Here is a 16,351-nt window from a genome sequence, read left to right on the forward strand (position 1 = left end):
GTAAATGCAACCTAAGATTCAATGACTAGCAAGTGATATGAATGGATAAGCACCTGCCTGTCAATACTGGGGGGGGGGGGGGGGGGGGGGCCATGCCAGAATACTCATTTCAGCAAGAGGGGGAAATATCTTCCGTGATGCCTTGTCAGACACTACAGATGCATCCGTGGCCAAGATAACATCACATTAATGCATAAAGTTGACAGGCTGGAGAGAATTATTGTGTGAGATGTTATGCAAATGAGGCATTCTACTGCCTTGGCAGTGATACTGAATAATGCTCCCTCTTTATCTCTTGTCTTGTGTATGAGACAATGTTATTTAGATAGCACATGATCTTGAATGCCGCATGCTAGATGATGTAAATGACAAATGCTTAATTAGTCACAGTGCAATTTAATTTCACCAGGGTTGAAGGCCTTTGTAAAATTAAATTGCACAAAGGCTGATGATGCATTTGGAGTGTATAGTGGCTAGAATAGTATATGAAAGAGCATAACCATTTGTTATATAGTACCGGTAAGTAAAGTCCATTTACAACATTGATCTGTCTACTGCTAGATACAGTACATGACCTAGATTAGGGCTATATTAGATTCTGCACACAAACAAATTCCTTGGATAATAAATATAACTTTTGGGTTGACTTACAATTTTACTACAATGTCCTTTGAGAACTGAGCTTGTATCAAAGCATACCAAATTCATTTTACCCAGCTAAGTGCAAAAGATTATTCAGGCGAAAATGTCCACATTTACAGTAATGTAAGTTCCACTGTTAAGACTACAGGTAAATAGGGCTTTCACATTGGGCTGCGTAGAGTTGCATAGTGTTGTGTTCTGACTATGGGAAGCTTACGCTGCCCCATGCTGTGCCTATGCTGGCATACATAGCAATACGCCAAAGGACACAATGGGGTACACAAGATCTTTTTCCCTTCTGTCAGAGTAGAGCACAGGATGCAGAAAATATGCAGTCTAAAATGCAAGTCTATGGAACATTACACTGTTGTATGCTATGTCTACACAATAGTACACAAGCTTCAACAAGATGACTTTTTCCTATTTGTCAACCCAAGAGTCCCCATGCAAGAAATATAACAATCACAAATGTTCCACTATGTACTATATTTTAATACACGTATTTTTATTGTATTCACTTATTATCAATTGTTCAGGACATACCAGGGAAAACAAACAAACCCCAAACATGGATATACTGGGCCCTGTTTCATAAAGCTGTTCGTAAAGTTACGAACAACTTACGAGCAACTGGTGATCAGTTCTTGTGCTGAATTATGGAAATTCTGATAAATATAGCACATCAGAACTTACCACCAGTCGCTCGTAAGTTGTTCGTAACTTTACGAACAGCTTTATGAAACGGGGCCTAGGTATAATGTTAAGGCTGTTACATGTACCTTTGGGAGGGTTTAATTCTCACAAATTTAACAACACGCAAAAATATCACAAACAGGCAGGCATTAGCGCATTTACAATAGCTTTGTGTCAAATCGCAAAAACAACAACTTGCGAACGTGTCTTTGACCTCATTCGCGAAAATAACAGCTCAAATGTATGCAATATGCATTATATACAGACATTGTGCATAATGTTTCTAACTGTATCGATTCAAAACAATGATTTTTTTTTTAATGTATAAGCAAGATTGTTCATTTTCTGTTGTGCTTACACTATGAGACAGGTATAGGATAACAGAGTACCTGGTAGAACGCATGTGGTATGGTGAAGTACAACTGAAGTATAGTCTGAATACATTGTATGATATGCAGATATCAAAGTCGAGAGGAGGTTTCGTCTTTAGAGAAGCTGTGTACAAGTCTTCACTGAGTGTAGTAGTAGGTGTCACCAACACTTTCTCCTCCAAATGAAGAGTATGACATGTGTGTTAGTGATTATAATCCATTTTAATAGAGTATCAACAAAATTGCTTGAATCATATTTTGTGTGCATGGATTACTAAATGGGTCTAATTACCATTGTTAAAGAGTGATGATTCAAATTCTCCTGATCTCTTATACCTACGGTACTTGCACAGTGCAGTCGAGAGAAGAAGTAATCATATTTTTATGAACTTTTGTGGTTAGTGTATGCAGTTTTAACGTCCTGGACACTGAAACTGCTGAAATATTGCCATAGTTATAGTGACGTAAACTTTTGGTTCCTTGAGAGAGAGAGAGAGAGAGAGAGAGAGAGAGAGAGAGAAAGGGAGCTACTACTACGATATTCCTATAGGTAATGAAACCTACCGGGTATGTTTGATGATACATGTATATGTTGTACATCAGATTAATGCAGGCCATTCAGTTAGTTGTGGTTCTGTTTGTGTGTGCTTGTGTGTGTTTTGTTTGTTTGTTTATTGTTAAATGAAAATCCCCCGGCTTGGAAACTTTATGTGGTAGAAAGCCTATTGCCTATGGATGTACTGTATTGTGGGTCGTGTATGAGGTCTATGGGGATATTGTAACCTTGTTTGGACAAGAGATAGTAACGATACCGTCATTTGATGCCAAGTGAACTGTTACAGTGAAGTGGAATTCAATACAAGTAGTTGAGGTCTGTTTGCTCTTGCACTTTAAATGGCAAATGCATTTGAAGGTAGTGACATTACTTTTTGTTGTTAGGGTACCAGGTAGTTACTTACACATTTCAAAAAGAAGGACAATAGAAACTTTCTGACGGTTATGTTCTGACATGAACATAATCTGACAGAAGGCTTTGCAGCTGGATTTGTGGTGTTAAAATATCTCGAAAATATAAATTTCTGCACACTCCTATTCATTTCCACCTAGGATATTGAAAAACTTTCTGTCTCTACATTTTGCTGATCCTTGCAGCTCAATGGGATTTCATTGTTGAATTAAATGTTTGGTAAACTCTTTCTTTTTAGATGAATTGCCGGTATTGTTACCACTGTTAACATTTTTTATTTGTTGGGATTTTTGTCACAATAGAAATTGCTAAGTGATATTGCCCTTCTAGAATATTTGGAAAACTGTTCTGAACTAGTATGAAAATGCATGAGCATGTTTGAAGATATGTAGAGTGTATCATATTATGAGAATGCATTGGAATTACTGGTTGAAGGCCAAATTATTTCAAGTACATGGTACTAGGCTGTTCGTATGAAGGTATTATGATGTATATGCCTATGATATGCAGTTGTGCTTCAATAAGCAGTTAAATATTTACTGGTATACATTGTACATTGATTACAAACAATTTGTGTTTGAACAACCCTGAATATCCTTTGTTAAGGATGCATGTGAATCAAGGACCATATAGAGTACCGTACCAAAGTGATGATGTCGCAGTCTCTTTTTACAGCTTGGGCCGGGAACCAGGTGTGAGCATGGTTAGCAATGATTGAGTGTTCACAGATATTTAGGCCAGTTTAGGTTGTTTAGAACCAATTTCCAAGGCTATGAATTGCTATGACATCACACTTTGGTGCCTGTATTAGGTGATATTGTATGGATTAGACAAGTACCAGTCAACAATTGAATAAATATAATTTTGTTGTAGGGGACAACTTTTTATGTTCTTCCATGGGTAAAACATTGTATGTTCAAAAAGGAGAACATTTTTTGTTTGAGAAACAATTTTATAGCATTGATGCATATTATGAGGGAAGCAGTGAGTGAATTTGAATGTATTAATACTCTGGGGATTATACAGGTGGCTGAACCAAAGGTAGGAAGGACAAAACCTTTGTCTTATAAAGAAGGAAACAGGTTGGTTTTTATAGTGCATTTAGAGGGTGATTTAGAGCTGTAAGAGAGAACTTGATCAAAAAATGTAAGAAGATAAAAAGCAATGAGTAAATGTGCTCTTAGAGGCATGGTAATGTTGTGATATTGCAGTACAGTTACAAAATGTAAGTAATTGTTTGCTGCATCAGTAGTTAAACGGTGAATGGGATACCTGTAAATGTAAATTGCATGCAGTGATTGCCCTGCCAAAGGTCACATGGGTGAACTGTGACATGAAATCTCGATAATTACCTGAAACGTGACATCCTTTCAGTAAAGTTTTGATGTGTTTTTTTCATTTTCTTCTGCTCTTTATTCTTTTTTTTTCTCCCACAGACGCTGAACCCCAAGTGGTACGAAGACTTCCTCTTTCGGGTGAGTGCAACAATCACGAGAGCTGGCGGGATTCTATTGGGGTGCTGTTAGTAATCGGGGGGTGGGGGTGACTAATGCCCCTCTTTTTTTTTGGGGGGGGGGAGGCGGTTGACAGATCCCCTTGCCTTACTGGGCCAGTCATGTGCTGCGCTTTCACCAGCTGGGTTTTGCTGCTGTTACAGCTTCACAGCTTCCATAACCATGTTATTCCTAAATCCGTTTAGGGATGTTAGGTGGAACCATGCTGAGCCAGAAATGAAAAGTGAATAATCATAGAAGTACTACCCTGTGGAGACTGCTTTGTGCACCATTTCATAGAGATTGGGAACATACTGGTAGTGAAAACAATGTATTATGTGACACTAGACCCTTATGTCTGAAAATGGTCTTTAGAACATATATTGTAGCCTACATATTGGCAGAGACAAAGGCTAAGGCATGAACTCAAACAGCCATTGCAATCAAGCTTGTTGGCAGACAGACGTGACTGAGCCACTCATGCTATTTGGTTTGAATAGTCCCATTCATAACCAACTTATATTCCCATGAGAACAGAACCTGCTTGACAATGTGTGCTATAATGAAGAGTTGTCTTCAAGGGATCAGTGACAGCACAACTGGCATGATTGGGGCAAAGACTTTTACTTCTTCTTTTTAAAATTGTGCATATTTGATACCATTAATGTGACTGTAGAGACACACATTCAACTATAGAAAATTATTAATAGAAATCTTACTTTGAGAAAAAAAATTGCAATTTTCATATCCCCAAACTATAGACAATTGCCTTGATTTACAATTGTTTTGCTCTCTATAGATAATGAATATACATAAACCTTATTATCCACAATGTGCTCAGATACACACCAATGTGATGACAGCATCAAGGGTCCTGATTAACCCGTTGAGGACGAGTCCCAAGTATAATCGGGCAGATGTCTATGGGAAATGCGTGTTGTAGCAAAATCAGCCCGTCCTCAGTGGGTTAAGGGTGTGGCTTCACTGAGACCATGTGATCCCTGATAATCACATGATCCACCAGAAGTTACACTATCATGCTTCCACTTTTAAGTGGCCGAAATGACCTACTGGTATTCGTATTCTGTTAGATCATACACAATAGAGAAGTGTACTGGACGTTTGCAGTCAGAAAATGATAGGGGATTTCCCATATATATGGCATTTTACTGGTAACAGTTTGTAACTAGAGAAGCACTCTGAGAGTGCAGACCTCCGCCAAGCATGCAGCTCATTTCCATCACTGATCTTGTTCTTCCATCAGTGATTTCCACCCATAGTCCTACGTACTTATAGCATGCTGAAAGTGTTTATAGTGTGCTGAAAGTCGCCCGATTTCCCAATATAGAAGCATTTAATTGTTACGTCATAAACCCTCAGCTGCACGGCGCGCCTCGCCCTAGCAGAAACTATGAGCACACACTTTAGTACGCGCATACAAACCTCAAATATGCGCAGCCTGAACTCCCAAGTTCATTGACCCTACCTGCCAAAATATCAAAAATCCTTCATAAATTCCCCCAAAATTCTCGGATCACTATTAAAAGTTAATCGTTTGGTACTTGTGTCATTCTCAACCTTTCCTGCAAGTTTCATCCCAATCCGTTAACTACTTTTTGAGTTATTTTGCACACAGACAAACTAACTATTAAACTAACGAACATACACACAAACCAACGGTAACAAAAACATAACCTCCTCCCTTGGCGGAGGTAACTACGGGGAGTTTCTGCCGGAAGATAGTTGAATACACGCACAGTGTGTTTAACAATATGTATCTTTATCAAGCCAATTTTAGTGTACATGTACTTCACTAAACCTAAAATTGCTGATGAAAGCAATTTGGTACACCTTTTAATATTGCCCCCAAATGTCTAGTGTTCTTACTTCCATGCTAGTTAAAAAGAGCACAAACTATGCAAAAATGTGTACACAGCAAGATATTTTCCTTTTACAGTGCTCTTAAGTTCAAACAGACTGTTAGTCAAATCTTGAATCTTGATTCTTGGAATAGACAGGTTCTGTATTAAATGTATTCAGATTTTCTGCAACTAGGCAAATCCCTGTCTAGGAAACTTAATGGAAGGGAGTAGGTGAATGAAATGCTTCGATACTAGGCCGTTGGAAAAGAAACATGATCCATAAATTGTAATATATTTGCAGCTATTCAAACAAGCCTGTGAGCTGCTGCCTTGTGCATGCATCCATGCTAGAGATATGCTGCACTCCGCGGGGTATCAGATACTAGTTGCACACTTTGCTGACTAGTACTTTATACTCTTCTAAAGAGGAAGTTATTCTCAGTTCTCTTGGTCAGGTTTTTGGTATGACCTGTGATGTGAGAGGTTCTATTATAGTGAGTGATGGATATTAATGACACTGTTTAGGAATTTTAATGCTCTCTGCAGTTTTGTAATTCATGATAAATGGGAGTTGGTACATAATATGGGCATTGGAGTGCATTTCCAATGAACAATATTGTATTCTGAGTTTTTCTTGAATTGAATTTTCCTGCAGTGAATCAAAAGCCCATCCTGCGTGCATCAAAACACTGACTGTATACAACTATAAAGAATGAATTAGAAGCTATGAGCAGATGAGATGCATTACATACATTATACATGTACAGTAACTGTAGGGTATCTCTTTTCAGTGAAGGAAAAATTGTAGTACACTACAGCTGGCTGCATTTACTGCCATGAAGTTCATGGCACACACTGAATAATGGCACACATATTGGAAAACACGGTGTGACTGCATTTTTAAAATCTCACCAAACATAAGTTTATGAGGGGTTGTAAGAATTAGGGTGTTGTTGATCAGTCTTGTTTTCTTTTCTTTTTTTGAGGGGGGGGGGGGAGGAAGGAGGGGGCATAGCAGAAATTGTATCGTCATTGTCACAAGACAAATCATGGTAAAGATGAACTCTCTAAAATCTTAAGCTCTTTAGATGGAATTGTGTACATATGTTGATCATAAGGTATTATGTGAAAGGAACCTTCTAGAAGAATGGGAGAAAATATGTTTCAATGGTAATCTCAATATCACTTCTTCTTTTTTTTTTTGTAGGATAGGGGTAAAAATTCTGTTCAGAGGTAGTAATAATATGATCTTATTCACCCAGGGTAGCCTCTTTAGTATTGCCAGTTTTATTAGAGAAGCCATGGCATTGACAGGTACTTTACCTGTTTAATATATTGTACACCTTTAGTGAAGAGGAGCATTGTGGGCAAATCATCTTGTCCAAGAATGAAAACACAAGGCATGCACCATACAAGCATCTATGTTTGCTCCTTCGAAAAGTCCCTTCATTTGCTCTTAAAACACTCCTCAAGATCAAATATCTTGCTGCAGCAGTGCACATGTATGCAGATGAGTGTATGTTCATCTAAAGGGAGTCTGAGATTACACTTTTCAGAGTTGTTTTTTTAGGTGATCCGAGTATATCGGATCACCTAATTTGTCAGTGTTGACAAATTCAACTCTAGTTTTTGTTTAAAGCTGGCAGTGTTTTTTTTTTACCTCTCAGAATCATGAGTCAGCTCTTGGAAGAGGCACACATGGCTTCCCTTTGAATACCTTACAACTAGAATAGCTTGTTGTTTGTTATTTTGCCTACAAATATCTAGCTTTTGATGCTAAATTAGTTCATCGATTGCCTTTAGTCACAACACAAGTGTGACAGCTGTTTGTATGATGTCCTGTGCTTGCTTGTCATTCCCGGCTTCCCTGTAGTCATTGACAGACTGTGTATGCGATCTGGACAGTTATCCGTCTAGACGTTAAACATGTGGCAGAGCTCGACCTGATCCAGACCTCTCTTTTATGTTTCAGCCCTTGTCAGAGATCTCTTTAGGTGATAAGGAGGACATTTCCAGTGTACTCATCTTTTTGTCTCTTATGTCAGGCACACTTGTATAGGTTTTTATGCCATGACAGGGGGAAGGTGGCTTGTTGCTATGACATCATCTTTGGCCTGTCAGGTTTAAGACTGCTAGTAGACTGCTCTTTCCTCTGTCAGAATATAGTTTGTTTGTTTGATTGTTTTTGTTTCACAGAATGTGCAAGTGATGATGGTGCCCCATGGGGGGGGGGGGGGGGGGGGGTCTACATACCCAAATTGCAAGAGTATTATCCAGGGGGCATGCAGCAATCCTTGAATCTCATGATTTTTCAATAGTTTGTCTCATGGTGGAGAGTATTAAACCCAAAGTTTCTATCACTTAGTGAGAAAAAAAAATTGCTTGTCACAAAATGTGGAGAGGGTACAATACTTGTGTATCATTCTCTGTGTGTAAACTCTCTGCCAATAGCCAGGTGTCACTTTGAATTGGTCCTATGATGGAGGGCTAAGAAAGTGTATTTTAATAATGTTTGTGCTCCAAGATAAATACTGAGTAGTGCAAGATAGCACTCACAAAATTCCATTCACCACCCAAGGTAATGTACTCACTGTTTTTCCGGAGGGCCAAACATCATAAGCCCCCATGTGCATAGAGCTCACACCTGGGTCTGGTGTGCACCTGGGTCTAGAGGGATCTCATGGGTAACAATTTTCGAAAGGACTGGCCATTGAGTCTAGTGCCTTCTTTAAAACTATTGCTTGATACTCCCACCTATTCATAATTGACTCGCCTGAAGGTGATAATAGAAACTGCAGTCAAACAAAATAATTTCCTAATTTGTTGTCGTTTTTTCTACCATCTCCTGTTGGATTTCATTAGCAGAATACTGTATACGCTATAATTTTCGCGTACATAAATTTTCGCGAATTGCCGCTGTCACACATTTTCGCGAGTGGTTAAATTCGCGATTGGGGGACCAGAGAAAATATGAAGTGGCAAAGAAAGTGTGAATTTTCAACTTACAAGCAAATAAGAATGATACTAGTTATACACTGCATGAAAAAAACTTACCAAACTCTGCGAACTAGTAAGTTAGAATTCAACATTTTTGAAGTGGTTAAGTCCATCGCGCTAGATTTCTGACGAGTGGTCCCCTTGCGATAATGGATTGGCTCTCTACAGTATTCGTAAGTAGACGTGGACGTGCGTAAACAAGCTTAGCCAGTATGGTCTGTTCGGTAAGCCGTGACATGGTATACTAGTACTGAAATGTTCGTATCATCAAGGCAAGGGATTCATTTTGGAAGGTAATATTTTTGCGTGTTGTTAATTTCGCGAATAGCTCCCAACTCGCGAAATTCGCAAAAATAAAACCCTCGCGAAATATATAGCGTATACAGTATCATGGCTTTGCTTTGTTTGGATCAACATTTTATGTGGCAGGAGAAGGCCCTCATCGCGCTTGCCATATTGGAGAGCGGAAATGTTGTGATCACTGTAGTGTGTAAAACGTTTCATCCGTGTAACAGGCCTGCATGTATCATGTAGGCATCGTTACACAAGCTGTTACCAGCTTTGAAAACTCTGAGTTACCGGTTCTTGTTGCAATTTCTTGGTGTTTTACATGTATGTGTCACTTGGATTAAATACGGAAGCTATAGAAATAGTAAGGTTAAAGATGAGTAATACATTGTTTATCAAAAGAAAGAAAAGAAAAAAAGAATGGATCAAAAGTGTGGATGATGAGACTTTAGAATATGATTGTAAATTTAGGTTGCAGAGACAAATGAAAGAAATCATTTCTTCTGAAATGGCTTATTATGATGTGTTTTATGCATTCATGGCTGTGATGGCATAATCTTCAGTGCTGTTCCGTGCCAGAGTCTTTCTTTATCCTCATGAACATCATTGTAAATACTGTATACGCTATAATTTTCGCATACATAAATTTTCGCGAATTGTCGCTGTCACACATTTTCGCGAGTGGTTAAATTCGCGATTGGGGGACCAGAGAAAATATGAAGTGGCAAAGAAAGTGTGAATTTTCAACTTACTAGCTAATAAGAATGATACTAGTATTCGTAAGTAGACATGGACGTGCGTAAACAAGCTTAGCCAGTATGGTGTGTTCGGTAAGCCGTGACATGGTATACTAGTACTGAAATGTTCATATCATCAAGGCAAGGGATTCATTTTGGAAGGTAATATTTTCGTGTGTTGTTAATTTCGCGAATACAGTCAAACTCGGATACCTCGAACTCGGATAAGCCGAATATCGCTTACCTCGGGTGCAAAATGAAAGTCCCGATTGTTCCTATGGAGTTTCCGTGTATTAAAATTCGCGTAGCTCGAAGAAAATAACTCGAAGTTCGGTTACCTCGAAGTGAAATCTAATGTCCCGATCTTAATTAACTTATTGTTTTTCCCAGCATGTTGCTCGAATCGAAATTGCAACATCACTCAGCATCTCCGATTAAGCGCGCGTGGACAGCTGAGACATGTCACAAATCTTTTCACACTCGACTGTAAATATTCTTAACAATCGCGCGCCCAAAGAAATACCCGGTAGGCCTACACAGCTAACAAGAAAAACCCCCAACACCTACCTACTACACACGTACACGATTATGGACATAGCACCCGTGCCAATTGAGTGCTTACGTTAACACTACGCTCTTTTCTTTAACCACTGCGTTCTGATTTTTGATCGTGATACCGAGTAGTCATACCGTGCGCGTAGATTTCTTAACCGTCGTGGCGCACCTGCTTAGGTGTTGACAGTTATATCTTTGGCATTAATCACGGTCCACTGTTCTAACATCAATCTCCCTGCGTAGTGCCTATATTTTGACTTTTTTGGCCTTTCACGAAGTTTGTTTCATTTCCGCGAGAACGCAAGCACTGGATTTTTTTTCCAGCAATGCGATTATGAAAATAGTGTGGTATATGATCTGGAAGTATAGGCTGAGCATAATAAAGAATGGAATAGACAGGGCTCCACACTGACTTTATCGGGTCACGAATGTCATTGATTTTTATTTTTTGGTGGTCGAAAGTAAAATCTGCTGGCGCAAAAAAAAAAGGGGGGAACATTAGAAAAACTAAATCGGTCCTACTTAACATAGAAAAATCAATATTAAGCATTATTGAAGTGATACAGATGCCCATGTCTTAAACAAATGAATAGGAAATTCAATCATCTTATTCTGTGTTTTGAGATTTAGCAATTATTCGTAGAGATTATTATAAAAGTTTATGCTTATACTAGGAGGTTAAAACTTACGTTTGAAATGAGAAAGTGGGAGCATTTGCTGACATTTGTTAGCATCCGAAAGTTACCGTTATTAATTATTTTCTTATTGTAAAAGCAATCATCCAACATATATTAGTATGTATTGTTAGCACCTTATGGAGCCGAATATAACCGTTAATCATTTTTAAATGTAAAAGCAAACAACCGACATTCATTTTAGCATCTTGGCGGAGCTGAATGCTATCCTTTTCCAAACGTGAAAGCAAACATCCCCTATATGTTTTAGCATAACTGAGTGGGTTAATACCGTTAATCATTTCCAAATGTAAAAGCAACAATCTGTTATTTATTCTTGCATCGTATATAGGAGCAGAATATTACGGTTATTCATTTTAAACATCCGACATTTATTTTATTATCGTATCCGGAGCCGAAATGTACTGCTGTCCACTTCCGAGAGTGAAATGAATCATCTGACAATTATTTTATCATTGTACGGAGCCGAATATTACTGTTTTTCATTTTTGAACGTCAAGGTAGACATCAGACATTTATTTTACCATCAAACGTAGCTGAATTACCGTTATTCATTTCGAAATGTAATAGCAAATATCCAATATTTTTTTTAACAACGTATATGGGGCAGAATGTTACCGCCATTCATTTCCAAACATGCCAAACGTAAAAGCAATCATTCGACATGTATTTTGATAACTTCCGGAGCTGAATGGTATTGCCATTTACTTTCTAACGTAAAAGCAAACATACGGCATTTATCTTATCATCGTACGGAGTTTGATGTTATTGTTATTCATTTCAGAATACTAAAGCAAACATTCGACATTTATTTTAGCATCTTCCGGAGCTAAATGTTATTGCAATTTACTTTCAAATGTAAAAACAAACATCCAGCATTTATTTTATCATTGTTAGGAGTTGAATATTATTGTTACTCATTTACGAACGTCAAAGCAAACATCAAACATTAATTTTACCATTGAACGCAGTTGAATGTTGCTGTTATTCATTTCGAAATTTAAAAGCAAACATCAGAAAGTTATTTTAGCATTGTATGGAGCAGAATATTACTGCTATTCACTTCCGAACACAAAAGCGATCACCTGACATCTATTTTTGCATCTTCCGGAGCCGAATGTTATTGCTATTTCCTTTCGAAAATATAAGGAAACACCCGACATTTATCAAACCATCGTGTGGAGTTGAATATTAGTTTTTCATTTCCGAACGTCAAAGCAAATATTCGACATTTATTCCAGCGTCTTCCGGAGCCCAATGTTATCCTTGTTCATTTTCGAACGCAAAATCAAATATCTGACATTAGTTTTAGCACCATACGGAGCTGAGTCTTATCGTTATTCATTTCCAAAAGTATTAACAAACATCCGACATTTATTTTAGTATCATACCGAGTCGAATATTACCGTTATTCATTTCTAAAATTAAAAGCAAACATCTGACATTTATTTTAGCATCTTACGTAGCCGATTGTTACCGCTATTCATTTTCAAAAGTAAAGGCAAACATCCGATTTTTTTTGGTGGCGCGATCGGGCCACCAAAATCTTTATTTCTGAAATTTTAATTTCAATTCCGATTTTCATTCAATTCATTCATATGAAAGTCGATTCAATTCCAACTGACAAGCATGCAAACAATCAGTAGGCACTACAACAGATACTATGTTGAACAACGATAAACTTCGGATAAGTCGAAGAAAATTCGACGTACGCGTACCTCGAAATTCGCATACCTCGAACCATTTTCTTCAGTCCCGACGAATTCGAGGTATCCGAGTTTGACTGTAGCTCCTGACTCGCGAAATTCGCGAAAATAAAACCCCCGCAAAATATATAGCATATACAGTATTTAAGTACACTGTACTTCCTTCACAATCATAGGCTAAACACAGTGCCCTATATTAGGTATAATGAAGTGATACCCATCAACAGACACCCATCACGATAGACTGCTTTTGACATGAGATCAGCAGTGTTGTGTGGATTAGCCTCATGCACCCCTTTGCCAGTTCGAAAATTGATGACAATTTCCGTGAACACAGTATACTGCATTTCCTTCCTTTGTCCAAACAGGCTACATATGTATTTTGCCAAGGGGGCAGCAGAGCTTACAATACATATTGACAGTGAATGCAGAGTGTACTCCTACCAGTATTAAAAAGGCGACTGTGGTATCATACACCCAAGCAATGAGGCTCGAGTGCTCTTAGATACAGTGATAATGTTGTGCTCTTCAGAGTTGAGGAGATGTGTATCCAATGATGAAACTGAATGAGAGCATATGGCGTTTGACACTTGGTGCTGTGTTTGTGTGGACATCAGTTTCAAGCGCAGGACATATTGAGATTTCATTGAGCTCATTATGACAAAGTATGTTGTGGTGTGGCATGATACCATGCCTCAAATGTTTTGTTGCACATGCAGAGCAGTGTTTCACAGTGCTTCCCCTTCCACGACCTTTCTTGGCATTTAGGTTGACATCAGATCAAGAATGGTGCTAGTCTGCATATTCAGACACGATAAAAATTAAAAACCAAAAGCTAAAAGCCAAGATGATCTTGCCTACATGGGTTGTCAATTATTCCAGCTGTTATCACTGTAAATACAGCTGGTGCCACTGAAAATCTAATGTGAAGATTCACTATCAATTGATTATATTGATTAGGTACAAAAATTATATAAACTAACAAATCCTTGGTAACTTATGTCAGATTCAGGAGTGACTGAAACTTGCATGTAAAAGTGCATATAATGAGGATTTTCTGATCTGAAATGTGTATATGATCTTTTCAAGGAAGCAGAGCTAAAAGTGTCCTTTTTTAATAGATTTTAAATGGTTTTCGTATGCATCTATTAAGATAACATCGCTTCAATGTAAGTACTGATCAGTCAAGTTCAATTTTATGGGTGATACAGTTGCCAGCAGGGGTAGTGTTTATTTGCAATCGACTGACAAATTGCCCAACTTCAATGAAATAAACACTGATTATAAACAGGGTGTTCAGATGCAAAAAATTTATACTAGAACGGTATATCTATACCAAAATGGTACGATGTGGGAAACTGCACATCTATGCGACGTTTTCCAGAACGGTCGAGATCATCGTCTGAACTGTCTGTCGGCTATACGATGATTCTCAATATATGCTGTTTCTTTATCGAGTTTTGGTATAAACTGGCTTGCGTCTGAACAGGGGGTTAGTGTTTTAGTGGTATCTTTAGCCATGATAAAACATATGGGCATACCAGTACACACTGTACATTGTACTTGAGTTGGACTCGAACCAACAACCTCCTGAGTACTGGACAGGCATTGGTATATCCACAAGACTCAAGCTTCTGCCCTATAGCCAGTGATGGTTCTTATCCTGTATATGAGAGGGTATTGCATATATTCAAAGGGGTAGTGTTTATAAATACCCATTTACTAAAGTTTCTACATACAGACACAGAGAATTTGAAGTGCTGATTGCCAGAGAGGCCTCACAGTCTGATTTACAAATTCACTTGCCTTGATTCTTCTTGGCATTCCTGGCAAGAGACCTAAGGCTTGGTAAAGTGTTTTGCGCAAATATATAAATACCATTCCATACCATTTACCTTGAACCCCAAACCCTCCTATTGAAATGGGCAGTTCATCTGCATTTAATAAGCTGTTTGAACAGACCTACTGAACTGGAGACAAATATTCATCATATTGACCTGTCTTAGTTGGTATTCATTTTTTTTTTAATGCTTGGCCAGTTCATACACTTCCAAAATTAAAAGTTTGTAAAAATAAATATCTGCAACGCTATGGGAAAACCAATATCTCTTCTGTGGACACACACACACACACACACACACACACACACACACACACACACACACACAAACGAGAACACTAACTATTGCAATGCTGAATTTGGTCACTCTTTGTGTTTTGAGAAACTTGCGCATTAATTTGCCTCATACGTTGTGTGTGTGAGTGGCTGCAAAATGGAAAAAAATAACATATATTGATGCATGTAATAGTGGGCCATGATGCGAGAAACGGGTCCTTAAGACATAAATACCGAAAATGAGTTTTCTCCGCCATGTAGTAGAATGAACTCTAACATATTTAGATATACCGGGTAATGCAAACTGTTTTCTGAAATTCCACTCCTAAATGCCCCAATAATGACATTTAAAAAAGTATGTTTTGTCCAACTCCTGCCACTATTTGATGCATCTATGCTTGTGTGCACAGCTAGCTGGGATTTGTTTTTTTGCGCGTATTGGTTTGTCAAACTTCCACGCCCTTGTATGGCGCTTGTGCGCGATAGCACTAAGGGCCCTTTTCTCGCGTCACGGCCCATATATTTGTGCAACTCGCCATCATGTAGGGGTGCCCAGTGTCATCCTCCAGTCATTGTTTAGGCATGTGCAGTTCGAAGATTTTAGAGTGCTTCGCTTGCAGCTGATTTCAGTGTTTTTGGCCATGTCTGACCAGCATCAAATAATATGAAATTGTGCATTGCCATCTTAAAACTGATAACTCTTGAATGTGAGTGGGCCTACATTGTACCATGACCTTCTTTTGTCAGAGTTGGCGTTTGCACACTGTGACCATTCTTCCGTGATGTATTGTAAAAGGGGTTTCTTTCGGGGTGGTTTTATTTTTGCGCTTTTCGCACTTTGAGGTTAAACCGCGAATTTAACATCACGCGAAAATGTTTTGAACTCGCTGCTTGTAACAACGCTATTGCGCACATGCACACACAGAGATTCCGCGCATTGAGTGTATTGATGGTCAACACACTCACAGCGATACCGCGCAATGTAGGTAATTTACAGCATGTTATATTAAGTACTCGAGAGACGAAATTTCAGGCAAGCCTTCCTTTAATTCTAATTTTTATTTAATAAATAAAAGAATAATTGGATTATAGTTTGGGTTTTCATGCGCAAAATATAACGGTTTTGCCGATTGTGAACTAACAGATTTTGCCAACCGCGAATTTAAACGCACGCGAAAAAGTCGACACCGATGGAAACCGCGAAAGTATCCGTACGCGAAAGAAACCAC

At 38.4% G+C, this 16,351-nt stretch overlaps 1 protein-coding gene across 1 annotated transcript in view; it reads left to right on the forward strand.

Moving 5' to 3' along the window:
- LOC139710194 (E3 ubiquitin-protein ligase NEDD4-like) overlaps positions 1-16,351 on the forward strand; it is a 68,931-nt gene that overhangs the window by 9,711 nt on the left and 42,869 nt on the right. The window contains exon 4 of the mRNA XM_071622126.1: positions 4,110-4,148. Coding sequence (XP_071478227.1) covers positions 4,110-4,148 — 39 coding nt within the window. The remainder of the gene's footprint in view (positions 1-4,109; positions 4,149-16,351) is intronic.

Source organism: Diadema antillarum, unplaced genomic scaffold (genome assembly GCF_040938485.1).
Source record: "Diadema antillarum isolate AM-2024a unplaced genomic scaffold, OU_Dant_1.0 seq00001508_RagTag, whole genome shotgun sequence".
Taxonomy (NCBI): Eukaryota; Metazoa; Echinodermata; class Echinoidea; order Diadematoida; family Diadematidae; genus Diadema; species Diadema antillarum.